The sequence below is a fragment of the Ailuropoda melanoleuca genome, chromosome 16, assembly GCF_002007445.2.
Source record: "Ailuropoda melanoleuca isolate Jingjing chromosome 16, ASM200744v2, whole genome shotgun sequence".
NCBI classification, from domain to species: domain Eukaryota; kingdom Metazoa; phylum Chordata; class Mammalia; order Carnivora; family Ursidae; genus Ailuropoda; species Ailuropoda melanoleuca.
Window position 1 is genome coordinate 555,177 of NC_048233.1, and position 12,793 is coordinate 567,969.

The following is a 12,793-nucleotide window of genomic DNA, read 5'->3' on the forward strand; positions in this document are numbered from 1 at the left end:
CCTGATGTGGGGCTCGATCCCAGAACGCCGGGATCACGCCCTGAGCTGAAGGCAGATGCCTAACCGCTGTGCCACCCAGGCGCCCATGAGTAAATTATTTCTGACCCTCAATTTCCTCTTTGGTATGTATTAATTATGATACTTGGTTCAGCGACCTGGGTTTTTTTTTGTTTTTTGTTTTGTTTTGTTTTTTTGTAGTTTTACAGTTATTTAAAAATCAAGTTTATTTTTGGCCTCCATGCTGGGTGTTGAGCCTACTTAAAAAAAATCAAATTTATTTTTACACAAGTATTATATGCACATTAAAAAATTTAAAGAATCAAATCCATAAAGGTTTATGCCAACAAATGTCAGTTTCTTGGCCCAATTGAAACACAGGATTCTTAAGCTCTTGTGAGGATTGAATGCGAGAATACATTTAATTTCTCTAGCTTAATACTTGGCATATGGTGTTTATTTAAGAAGTGTTACTTCCCTGGGGCGCCTGGGTAGCACAGTCGTTAAGCGTCTGCCTTCGGCTCAGGGCATGAACCTGGCGTTACAGGATCGAGCCCCATATCAGGCTCCTCCGCTGGAAGCCTGCTTCTTTCTCTCCCACTCCCCCTGCTTGTGTTCCCTCTCTTGCTGGCTGTCTCTGTCAAATAAATAAATAAAATCTTTAAAAAAAAAAAAAAACTGTTACTTCCCTTTCCTCATCTCTTCCAGGTGGTAACCCTTCTTTTAATAGGTCTTGATAGTTGAAATATTCTCCCGGCTTCTTAGTGCTTTTGCTCAGGAAGCGCCTGGACCATAAATTGCTACATCTTTGATAAATGCCCAGAGTCAAAAATGACAACTGTGACAACTACTGGGTAGATGCTATATTTGTACAATTCAAGAGTTTAGAGACCTATAAGTTAAATAGCTCAGCATTCCTCAAGGTGAATGCCAAAGGTTATAGCACATATTGTTAAATGTTATAATTTGACCACTTAATAGGTTTTGTATTTGCTTTATCTATTTTTATGCTGCCTTTTTTGAAGATTGATATTAAAAGTGGACAAGATCCTGAGAAAGGTCATCTCTAATATACTATAGAAATGCTTTTGATAATATATTCTCTAATGGTGTACTTGTCTTCGATGGCAATCAGGTTTTGTAACCCAAAGTAAATAGCTCACTGTTTTTGTAGATCTGACTTTACTTCAAATTAAGATTATTTTTTCTTGTCCTTATTGTTTGACCTGATTTTTTCTTTTTTTCTTTTTTTTAAGATTTTATTTATTTGTCAGAGAGAGCACAGGCAGAGGGGAGGTGCAGAGAGAGAGGGAAAAGGGAGAAGCAGACTCCACACTGAGCAGGGAGTGCAGCGTGGGGCTTGATCCCAGGACCTGAACCGAAGGCAGACACTCAACAGACTGAGCCACCCAGGCACCACTGCTTTTTTCTTTTTATTTTTTTTTTATTTTATTTTATTTTATTTTTTTTATATATTTTTTTAAAGATTTTATTTATTTATTCGACGGAGATAGAGACAGCCAGCGAGAGAGGGAACACAAGCAGGGGGAGTGGGAGAGGAAGAAACAGGCTCCCAGCGGAGGAGCCTGACGTGGGGCTCGATCACAACGCTGGGATCACACCCTGAGCTGAAGGCAGACGCTTAACCGCTGTGCCACCCAGGCGCCCCTGCTTTTTTCTTTTTAAAAATTTTTTTAAAGATTTTATTTTTAGGGGTGCTTGGGTGACTTGGTTAGTTCAGCATCTGCCTTTGGCTCAGGTCATGATCCCAGGGTCCTGGAATCTAGTCCCGCATTGGGCTCTCTGCTCAGCGGGGAGCCTGCTTCTTCTCCCTCTGCTGCTCCCCCTGCTTGTGCTCTCTCGCTTTCTCTCTGTCAAATAAATAAAATCTTAAAAAAATTTTTTTTAATTTTTTTATTTTTAAGTAATCTCTACTCCCAGCCTGGGGCTGGAACTTACAACCCGAGATCAAGAGTTGTATGCTCTACCAGCTGAGCCAACCAGGTGCCCTTGATCTGATTTTTTCACCTACTTAGTTATATTTTATTATTTTTCTAATTTTTTTTAAACGTAAGATTTATGCCCAATATGGGGCTTCAACTCAAGACGCCAAGATTAAGAGTCTACTTACTGAGCCAGCCAGGTGCTCTATTTTTTTAACTTTAAAAAAATTTAAAATTTTTATTGGGGCACCTGGGTGCTAGTCAGTTAACCCTCTGCCTCTGGCTTAGGTCATGATCCCGGGATCCTGGGATCCAGCCCTGTGTGGAGCTCCCTGCTCAGTGGGGAGTCTGCTTCTCCCTCTCCTGCACCTCCTCCAGCTTGTGCACCCACATGTGCACTCTCTCTCTCAAATAAATAAAATCTTAAAAAAAAAAAACAAACCAATTTTTATTGAATATATTCTTATAAGCTGCTTTATATCCTTTTTAAAACCCTTTTATTGGGACCCCTGGGTGGCTCAGTCGCTTTAGCGTCTGCTTTCAGCTCAGTCATGATCCCAGGGTCCTGGGATCAAGTCCCACATCAGGCTCCCTGCTCCACCCTCTGCCTGCAGCTCTCCCTGCTTGTGTGTGATCACTCTCTCTCTGAAAAATAAATAAAAATCTCAAAAAATAGTATAAAAAATAAAGTCCTTTTATTTACTTTTTAAGGCTTTTATTTTTTAAAGATTTTATTTTTGCAAGGGAGAGAGCGGGAGGGAGCGAGCATGAGAGCATGAACAGTGGGGGGAGGGGCAGAGGGAGAAGCAGAGTCCCCACTGAGCAGGGAGCCCGATGTGGGGCTCGATTCCAGGACCCTGGGATCATGACCTGAGCTGAAGGCAGACGCTTAACTGACTGAGCTGCCCAGGCACCCTAAGTCCTGTTAAATATGAAGAATTACAAGTTTGGCTTTTAGAAGGAAATTTTAGGTGTCATAGATAGGAAACTTAATATCTGAAATTTAGATCAGTCATTTACTTATCGAATATCTGAATGCTTACCAAGTGGCAAGCACGATTCTGATTACTAGAGATAAAATAAAATGGAGTCCTTGCCTTTGTGGAACTTAGTACCTAGTAGGCTAAATATGAGTTGTGGCTTAAAAGAAAAATAAAAACTTAGGTGTGTTTTTTTTTTTTTTCCTACTTCTCTGTATTTTCCACTTTTCAGTACCAGTGCTTCTCAACTTTTTTTACCCTCTGGAATATTCACATGATTATTTTATACTTGAATAACCTCTCTCATCATATACAGTGATTTTCAGATTTTGAGGGAGAGGGTATAGAGAGAAAGCACAGTTGTATGGAATGAACACGTTTTGTAATTGGAAAAGATCCAACTTCAGATAGTTTTTCAAAATATAATTAGATACAAGGAGTTCTTGGGTGGCTAAGTCAGTTAAGTGTCTGACTCTTCCTTTCAGTTTAGGTCGTGAGATTGAGCCCCATGTTGGGCTCTGTGCTGGGTGTGGAGCCTGCTTGCAATTCTCTCTCTCCCTCTCTCCCTCCCCCTCTCACAAAAAAACCAGAAACCAAAATATAGTTATCCACCATTTTCTTTAAGAGATGGGTTAGGGGAAGAGGATTACATTGTATAACTTTGAAATACAAAGCAGCAGTTCCAGGTCATATCACGCATATCTTCCTCAAATTTTGTAGACCCCTAAGTAGCCAGAAACTGCTTATTTCTGAAATTGTCACAAACAAAATCCTGTTTCACTTAAGCATTATCTTTTAGTTTTCACTATTCTATTTTCATTTTATAATTTAGCTGGGTTGCCTTCATAAGCTATTTGAACTTCAAAGTATGCTTACACTTGGCTTATATCCTGCTGGGCCCTATAGCAGTCTGCATCTAACTGGATCAAGACAGGAGGGTGTAGCTGTATTACAGCTTTTTGAGCGTGAACCTTAAAAAGAATATGGAACTTATCCTTTGGCTGACTCTAATTTTAATGACCATAAAAATTACCTGGAAGATCTTGTTAAAATGGGGATTCCCAGCCCTATTTCCAAAGAATTTTATGTTCTACTCAGGAATCAGCTTAAATAAGCCAACCAGAGTAACCTTGATGGGGTGGTCTGAGAACCACACTAAGAAATACTGCTTTAGGCTTAGATTTGTGTTAGAGAAGAGGAACCAGTGACAGTGGGAGCAGACAAGGAGGTTTTGGCTTACCTGTCAGGTCAAGTTAGGAAAGCCTAAACCACAGTAGCAGCAGAAGAGATGAAGAGAAAGCAAAAGCCTCATTGCATAGAACCTACAAAGGTAGTTGTAGGACTTGGTGGCCTTCAAGTTGTGATGAGTGAGTGGAAAGGGGTAGTTAAGAAAGACTTAGGGCTCCTGGGGTAGGCAACTGGTTGGAGGGATGGAGATTAGGAATAAGAGGAGCAGGTGAGGGATGGTGGTAAACCTTGGGGTTGGAATAGCTTTAGGAATCCAAGTGAACGGATAATGAGTTGGGCTTATGAGAGAGGTTGGGACTTTTTTTTTTTTTAAGATTTTATTTTTAAGTAATCTCTGCATCTAGTGTGGCATTCAGACCCACAACCCCAAGATCAAGAGTCACACGCTCCACCAGCTGAGCTAGCCAGGCACCCCAAAAGGTTGGAACTTCTATATGGACAGCACACAGGTCCCAGGTAGAGCTGTGGGTATGGATGAGATCACCAAGGTTGTGGATGTCAAATTACAGGGTCAACTAAACAAACTGAGAAGCGTGTGTGTGTGTGTGTGTGTACAAATGTCTTTTTATATTAAGTATGCTGTACCCCAAACATGGGGCTTGAACTCATAACCCCACGATCAAAAGTTGCATGCTCTGCCAATGAGGCCAGCCAGGTGCCCCAAGAACGCAGCATATTTAATAGGCAGGAAGTAAGAGATCGCTAAGGAAACATGAAGAAAAAGCAGTCATGTTGGAGGAGAATAAGAAGCTAAGGGAACAAGGGAGCAGAAAACCTGAGCAGAATGATAATCTAATGTAGCATCTAATGCTTCCAAGAATCAGTGTAAGGAGAGCAAAGAGATTTGGCAGTCAAGGTGTTGTTTTTGACTTTGCCAGACTGCTTTCATTGGTTTAATGAAGACAGAAAGCCAGGTTGTAACGGCTAAAGGATGAGAAGTGAGTGTGCTGTGAGGAACTGGAGGCAGTGTGCATGGCCTCTTAAGCAGTGGGGCTGTGTGAGCCGTCAGTGTTCTGATCTCTTCTTGGAACAGGTGTGAAGTCCCAAGTATTGGAGCATGCAGCTTGAGTTCAGTGTACAGCTGAGCTTTTATTTTTTTGATTTATAATGGGAATTGTGTAAAAATAAACATTTAATTTCAGTTGTCTTAAATATGCTTATTTCCTTAGGCCTTTGCCAAGTCTAACTTCTTGCCATCAAGTACTTTACAGTTGAGCAAACACAATAAGAGGTCTGGAGGGGTGGGGAAACAGACTCGGAACTGACAGAGCAAACAGGGTTACATATACATCAGGGCACACATACATGCTTCAAATGGGTTTTGCTATTTTAAAACATTTTATTTCTAGTTTTAGAGTAGGAAATAAGAAAGGGAAGTTGTCAAGCATTAGGATAGAAAAGGATATTGACAAATGATAGAAGGAAGGGGAAAAATAGAAAACCGGGGTAAAAGTGAAATCGGCAGGCTATTTTGCTACCAAATTTGGTCTGAGTTGTGTAGTCCTTTAGTTACTTTTGTGTGCTATTTACCTTTTTTCCTTGCCTGCCCTGGTGTTTTCTAGGTTTAAGAGCACAAGCTTTGGAATCCCTGTGATATTTGAATTTCTATTTCCTGGTATCAGCTGTTTGGTGGGCTGATTTTTTTTAGCCCCTTCGAACCTTCTGTTTTCCTATAAAATGGAAAAAACATATACCTGAAGCTTATCTAAAATTAAATTAGATAATCTAGGTAAAGTGACTAGTATAATGCCTAACACAAAACAGATCTTTATTAACACTTCCCTAAACTTCACAACTTACTTAAAAATTGTTAGAAGAAATAATACACTAACATTTAAATTCCGATTCCTTGACCCTGAAGGTAGAGTTCTAGTTTTGTGGTTAAAGAGAGATGAAATAGGGGCGCCTGGGTGGCTCAGTCGTTAAGCATCTGCCTTCAGCTCAGGGCGTGATCCTGGCGTTCTGGGATCGAGCCCCACATCAGGCTCCTCCACTGGGAGCCTGCTTCTTCCTCTCCCACTCCCCCTGCTTGTGTTCCCTCTCTCACTGGCTGTCTGTTTGTCAAATAAATAAATAAAATCTTAAAAAAAAAAATGAAATAGGAATGTCTTCGAGGGAGGCCAGCTGACTCATCAAATTAGGCAGTACCGGGGAGACAGGAATTTGATGTTGACGACATAATCAGGTTTTGGTTTGCTACTTTCCAGGACCAGAATCCCAATATTTTAAGAATCCTTAGAGGCAGTTAGGTTGAAGTGGGCAGATGGACCGTTCCAAAACACTGCTACTGATATGTGAGCTGACATGTGAACTGCAGTAATATACACATCTCTCTGTGGAGAAAGCTGCATGGGGAGCCAGATGAGAACCAGAGAGTTTGAATTTAGAATCAAAGATACTAGTCACTAAGATATTAGTGGTTTGTAACATTGTTGATCATAATTTATCTTTTTCACCAGTGATGACCTAACTGTTAAGTGAATGGGAGTACTTAAGGGACAGTATAGTTTATATCAGTTAGGTTTCAGCCTGCTCAGCTGGAGTTTGGTTGTTTTTTTTTTTTTTAATTATTTATTTATTTGACAGCACAAGTAAGCAGAGCAGAAGGGAGAGGGAGAAGCACACTCCCCACTGAGCAGGGAGCCTGATGTGGGGCTTGATCCCAGGACCCTGGGATCATGACCTGAGCCGAAGGCAGACGCTTAACCAGCTGAGCCACCCAGGTTCCCCTGAAGTTCTCGTTTATTTTGATTTCTCTACGTCCTTGATTGGAGTCGTTAGTAGGTAGTGTTAAAATTCCTCATTTACCCATTTCCAGATATTTATAGTAGATTACTTTTATAGATGGCTTGTACTGCCCTTTACAAGTTGACTTTATTTAATTTTATTCTCTTAGAGCAAACCAAACCCCATACTCTACTTCTCTTTACTTGACCATTGTTGATTGTCCTCTTCCAGCAAGAAGAGAAAAATGCTGGAGGGATTCCTTGGTGAGAGGAGGAGCTGGGATTTCTTTCAGCCAAATGTCTCCTCCAGTATATGCTTTCAATCTTTGTGCCCATAAGCTTCCCAGATTATAAAGGCTTAATCGACTTCTTAACCAGGCTGTGAGGATTTAATTAAAAACACTTCTAGGGGCTCGGTGGTTCTGATGGACACCTAAAATTAGAGATTGATTTTTGATCGTTTCTCTTTTTTTTTCCCCTAAGATTTATTTGTTTCTTTTTAGAGAGAGTGTGTGTGCACGCAAGTGGAGGGAGAGGGAGAATTTGTGGCAGACTTCCTGCTGAGCAGGGAGCCTGAGGGCTCTATCCCACAACCCTGATATCTCCACCCCAGCGGAAATCAAGAGCGGATGGAAATCAAGAGCAGATGAGCTGGAAATCAAGAGCAGATGAGCGGATGCCTAACCAACCAGGCAACCCTGATTGGCTCTTAATAGTTTCACTATTCACACAGAAATTTTATTTTATTTTCATTTTTTTAAGATTTTGTTTATTTGACGGGCGCCTGGGTGGCTCAGTCGTTAAGCGTCTGCCTTCTGCTCAGGGCGTGATCCCAGGTTGCTGGGATCCAGCCCTGCATCGGGCTCCATGCTCTGCTGGGAGCCTGCTTCTTCCTCTCCCACTCCCCCTGCTTGTGTTCCCTCTCTCGCTGTGTCTCTCTCTGTGTCAAATAAATAAATCTTTTAAAAAAAAAAAAAAGATTCTGTTTATTTGAGAGAGAGAAAGCCTGAGTGAGGAGAGGGGCAGAGGGAGAAGCAGACTTCGTTCTGAGCAGGAGGTCAGACATGGGGCTCAATCCTCGGACTCTGGGATCATGACCTGAGCCAAAGGCAGACGCTTAACCAACTGAGCCACTCAGACACCCCTAGAAATTTTATTTCTAAAAGTGTTCTGTCGGGGCACCAGGGTGACTCAGTCCTTTAAGCGGGAGACTCTTGGTCTCAGCTCAGGTCATGATCTTACAGTCCTAATACCTAGCCCCGCTAGGTTTGAGATTCTCTCTCTTCTCCCTTTGCTCTCTGTCCCCTTGCTCACATGCGTGTGTGTGCACTCTCTGTCTAAATAAATAAATAAATTCTCTCAGGGCATCATATTCTACCCAGTTTCTTTTTAACCCCCCAAAATAAATTTTCCCACTCCCCTCCCTTTTTTTTTTAAGATTTTTTTTTAAAAAGATTTTATTTATTTATTTGAATGAGAGCGAGCGAGAGAAATCATGAGGAGAGGCAGAGGGAGAAGGAGACTCTCCACTGAGCAGGGAGCCAGACGTGGGGCTTGATCCCAGGACTCTGAGATCATGACCTGAGCTGAAGGCAGACGCTTAACCAACTGGGCCACCCAGGTGTCTCTGCACTGCAGTCTTAACAGCTTGTTTTTTAAATCTATGTCATGTAGCTCTTTCCATGTTAGTCCGTTTTGTAGGTTTCTGAACTGATTGGTAATCTGGGCTACTCTGCTTGAGTATGAACTCCCTGGGAGCTGTGATGTTGCTTCCTGCTTGCTTGTATCGGTATATAATACTTAGCACAGCCTCTGGTTTATCATAGATCTTGGAATGTTTGTTGAATGAATATAGTAATGTGAAGCAATTGGGCATGATTCAGGACCATCCTCACAGTGGGTTCTGAGCTGACTGCCCTGACTACCTGTAGATAACTTTTTTCTTTTCTACTCTACGTAGGACCTACTAAATGAAGCAAAACAGAGACTCAGCAAAGTGGTAAAAGATACAACCAGGTACCAAGTGCTGCTGGATGGACTGGTCCTCCAGGTAATTTATAGGTTAGACCTACCACTGATAGCCACAGTTCTTACAAAATTGACAAGATGTGTTAGAGACCAGCTCTAGTTTTTTGTCCTATTTTGTCATCTTAGCTTGCTTTTTTTTCTTTTAGATTTTTATTTATTTATTTGACAGAGAGGGAACACAGGCAGGGGGAGTGGGAGAGGAAGAAGCAGGCTCCCAGCGGAGGAGCCTGATGTGGGGCTCAATCCCAGGACTCCGGGATCACACCCTGTGCCAAAGGCAGACGCTTAATGACTAAGCCACCCAGGCGCCCCCCATCTTACCTTTCTTCCTTGCTCTTTTCCTTGTCGTGTATGGGGGGGACAGAAATAGCTGATTGGGTAAGACTTTCAGACTTTCCTACCCTTTTATATAGTCTTATTAGTTCTTTAGAACTTAGGGGTCAAATTCTTGCAACTTCCAGCTTTAAACGTCCCTCATTTGAGGAGCACCTGGGTGGCTCAGTTGGTTAAGCGTCTGACTCTTGATTTTGGTTCAGATCATGATCTCAGGATTGTGAGATCAAGCCCCACATCAAGTTCTGCACTGGGCATGGAGCCTGCTTAAGATTTTCTCTCTCCCTCCCTTCTCTGTCATACTCTCTCCTCTTAAAAAACAAAAACAAAAACAAGCTTCCCTAATTTGATTTATACTTGCTTTAGATTTTGGGGTTCAGACCAAAGATAGTATACATTTGAAATGTTTGCTGCTCCCTTGTGAATTCCTATTTTACTTAGGTTAATTACAATAACATTTGGTTTCCACTTGAAGATTCCATATAAATTTTGTTTCTACCACCGGAGCCTTGCGTATATTTATCTGGTTTGTGACATCAACAGCTTCTTTCCATGTTCTCATACTGTGTATTCTTTTTCCAAACTACATGAAAGAATTATAAAAATATTTTATTTTGCTGTTGGATTTTATAAATTGAATTTCCTGTTAATTGCTTCTGTTTGTTTCTTACAGGGTTTGTACCAATTGTTGGAGCCCCGAATGATTGTTCGTTGCAGGAAGCAGGATTTCCCTCTGGTAAAGGTAAAGAGCATAAAGAAGAAATCCATTTTTTTAAAAATACATCAAAATGTTAGAGATGAAATGTGTGCTTTTATAGAGGATAGCTCAACCATGGAAATTAGAAGTATCTTAACCCATTACAGATAGTAACTTAAGTGTATCTAAGCCTCTAATTTCTTTTCGTAAAGAGGTCAAGTTGCCCCTTCTTAGTTACTACCCTCCTCCCTTTCTGGGAGCTCTGTAACACCATAATCTTCTGAAAATTCAGCAATAAAAACAGCACATACTGGATTGGAGCAAAGATGGGCAATGCTATCCAAAAGCAACAAACTACTCCCAGACTAGCAAGGCTAGTGTATTACTAATGTATTCCTGTAGCTGGGGAAAGAAAGTGGGTACGAGAAAAAAGAATGTGGGTTCCAGCAGTGAAAACATAGCTGCAGTCCCAGAAGCAAATGCTGAGGTGTTCCTCCAACTCCTATCTAAGGGAAAAGCTGCCTGGTCTGGGGGACAGCCACTGGCGCCATGGAGAGTCCATACAGGCTGTAGTATTATGTGGGTGCTCTAGACTAAAGGGACCCGTGAATCAGAATGAACTCCCCTAGCTCTGTTTCTGTGTCATCGAGCCGCTCTTCAGGTTAAAATTCTTCCCTGCGGGGCGCCTGGCTGGCTCAGTCAGGAGAGCATGCGACTCTTGATTTTGGGCTTGTGAGTTCGAGCCCCGTGTTGGGTGTAGAGATTACTTAAATAAATAAAACTTTAAAAAATGATAATAATAGAATTCTGTGCAGCTTGCTTTCAGGCAAGGATTGAGGGCTTAGTCTCTTAGCAATTATTTTTCTTACTGTAAATTAATATACTTAGAATACATAATGCATTCTCACTCTTACTATAATTTATTTATCTCCCAAGTAACTTGTCTCCCAGGAAAGAAAACATGCCAACTGGAGAACACAGGTGCTCATTCCCCTCACTCTGCACTGGCAATTAATAAATTGTGATTCTTGTTTATAAACCATGCCAGTAACCTGGATCCATGAATGTGCTGACAGCCTCATTTATGAACCTATAAAACAGAGAGCTAGACATGCTGGAGAGTTCCCCAAGGTGATAAACATTCTATGGAGGCAGGTCTGAGTTGCCAACTAATGTTCCTTCAAGAAAATGTTACTTACATGTCTACTTATGCACAGTATTATCTAGATAGTGCTTCCCGCTAATTATATTTTATCACACTAATTACAGTATAGCATTATTTTATTTTCCTGGTGTGCTCATTTGTTTTTAAAATTGTAAAATGTACACAGTATAAACGTGACCATTTTAGGTGTAGAGTGGCATTAAGTACATGCACATTGTTGTGCAGTCGTGACCCCATCCCTCTCCAGAACACGTTCACTTTCCCGAACTGAAATTCTGTTCCCATTAAACACTACTTCCCCCCCCCCACCCCCCACCCCCAGCCCTGGCAGCCACCACTCTGCCTCCTGTCTCTGTGAACTTGCCTACACTAGGGTACCTCATACTAGTGGAATCATACAATGTCTGTCCTTCTGTGACTAGCTTATTTCACCTCGTGTGATGTCTTCAAGATTCCTCGTGTGGTAGAACCGGTCAGAATTTCCTTCCTTTTTAGGGCTGAATTGTGTGCATATGAATTGTGTGCACATTGTTTATCCATTAGACACTTGGGTTGTTTCTGCCTACCTTTTGGCTGTTACGAATGATGCTGCTCTGAACGTGGTTGCACTGTTAACTGTTCAAGTCTCTGCTTTCACTGTCGGATATGTACCCAGAGGTAGAATTGCTGGATCATACGGTAAGTCAGGGTTTACTTTTTTGAGGAACTGCCATACCATTTTCCACAACAGCTGCACCATTTTATATTTCCATTTCCATCAGCAATGCATCTCTTCTTTTACTTGATAAATAGGAATATGCCTTGCTTGTATAGTTGGCTGATTTGGTTTTGGATCCTTGCTCCATAGTTTCTGCTAAAACATTTCGTTGTTTTCTGTTTTTTTCCAGGCTGCCGTGCAAAAAGCAATTCCCATGTACAAAATTGCCACCAAAAGGGATGTTGATGTCCAAATTGATCAAGAGGCCTACCTGCCTGAGGAAATGTAAGGAGTATTCCTGCTCTGGCCTTTATGCTGGGTCTTGCTGACAGTTCACTCTGAGGTGCCCTTCACCACAAGATAGAGGGGTGGCTGTGCGCCACTTGTGACTCCAGCTGTTTATCTTTCAGTGCTGTGTTGTTCCCTCTTGTTAACCAAGTAGACATACTCTCAAAGTCTAGAAGGAGCTAACTTGCTGTGGTCACTTAGTTTATTCTGCAGAGAGGCAGCTCTAATTCTTTGCCCAGAACTCAAAGCTGGGTGCAGATCTCAGTGTTAGATGCTGAGGAAGATAATTGCTGCCTCTAAGTTTCTAAGAAGACAGACAAGTCGTCATGTATGATAGTACTACTATACGGACAAATAGAACCTAATAGATTCCTTAGATACAAAATTGCAAATACCAGTGATGCTTGTGCTGTGAGGAAATGACAGGACATTTCTTCAGCATCCCTGATCAGATTGGTGCCCCTGGGCTAGGCAGTAGGAACTCCTGAGGTCAGAGCCAAGGTCATTTTTTCAATTGTGTTTGTGTGTCTCATGCCATGTAGGCACATACTGACTAACATTGCAGAAAAGTCTTTGGGGTGCGTGAACCTCGTTGAAAGAGCACCAGACCTGGGTTTGAGTCCTGAGTTGGCCTTTTGTGAGCTGTGGGACCTGGAGACTGAATTCCATCATTTGTAAAATGGAATCGGTG

At 41.7% G+C, this 12,793-nt stretch overlaps 1 protein-coding gene across 2 annotated transcripts in view; it reads left to right on the plus strand.

Annotated features, from left to right (window-relative positions):
• Positions 1 to 12,793, plus strand: part of ATP6V1E1 (ATPase H+ transporting V1 subunit E1) — a 32,404-nt gene that overhangs the window by 14,965 nt on the left and 4,646 nt on the right. For both annotated transcript variants that reach the window (XM_002926726.4, XM_034645194.1), the window contains 3 exons: positions 8,855 to 8,944; positions 9,929 to 9,997; positions 12,005 to 12,099. In XM_002926726.4, coding sequence (XP_002926772.1) covers positions 8,855 to 8,944; positions 9,929 to 9,997; positions 12,005 to 12,099 — 254 coding nt within the window. The remainder of the gene's footprint in view (positions 1 to 8,854; positions 8,945 to 9,928; positions 9,998 to 12,004; positions 12,100 to 12,793) is intronic.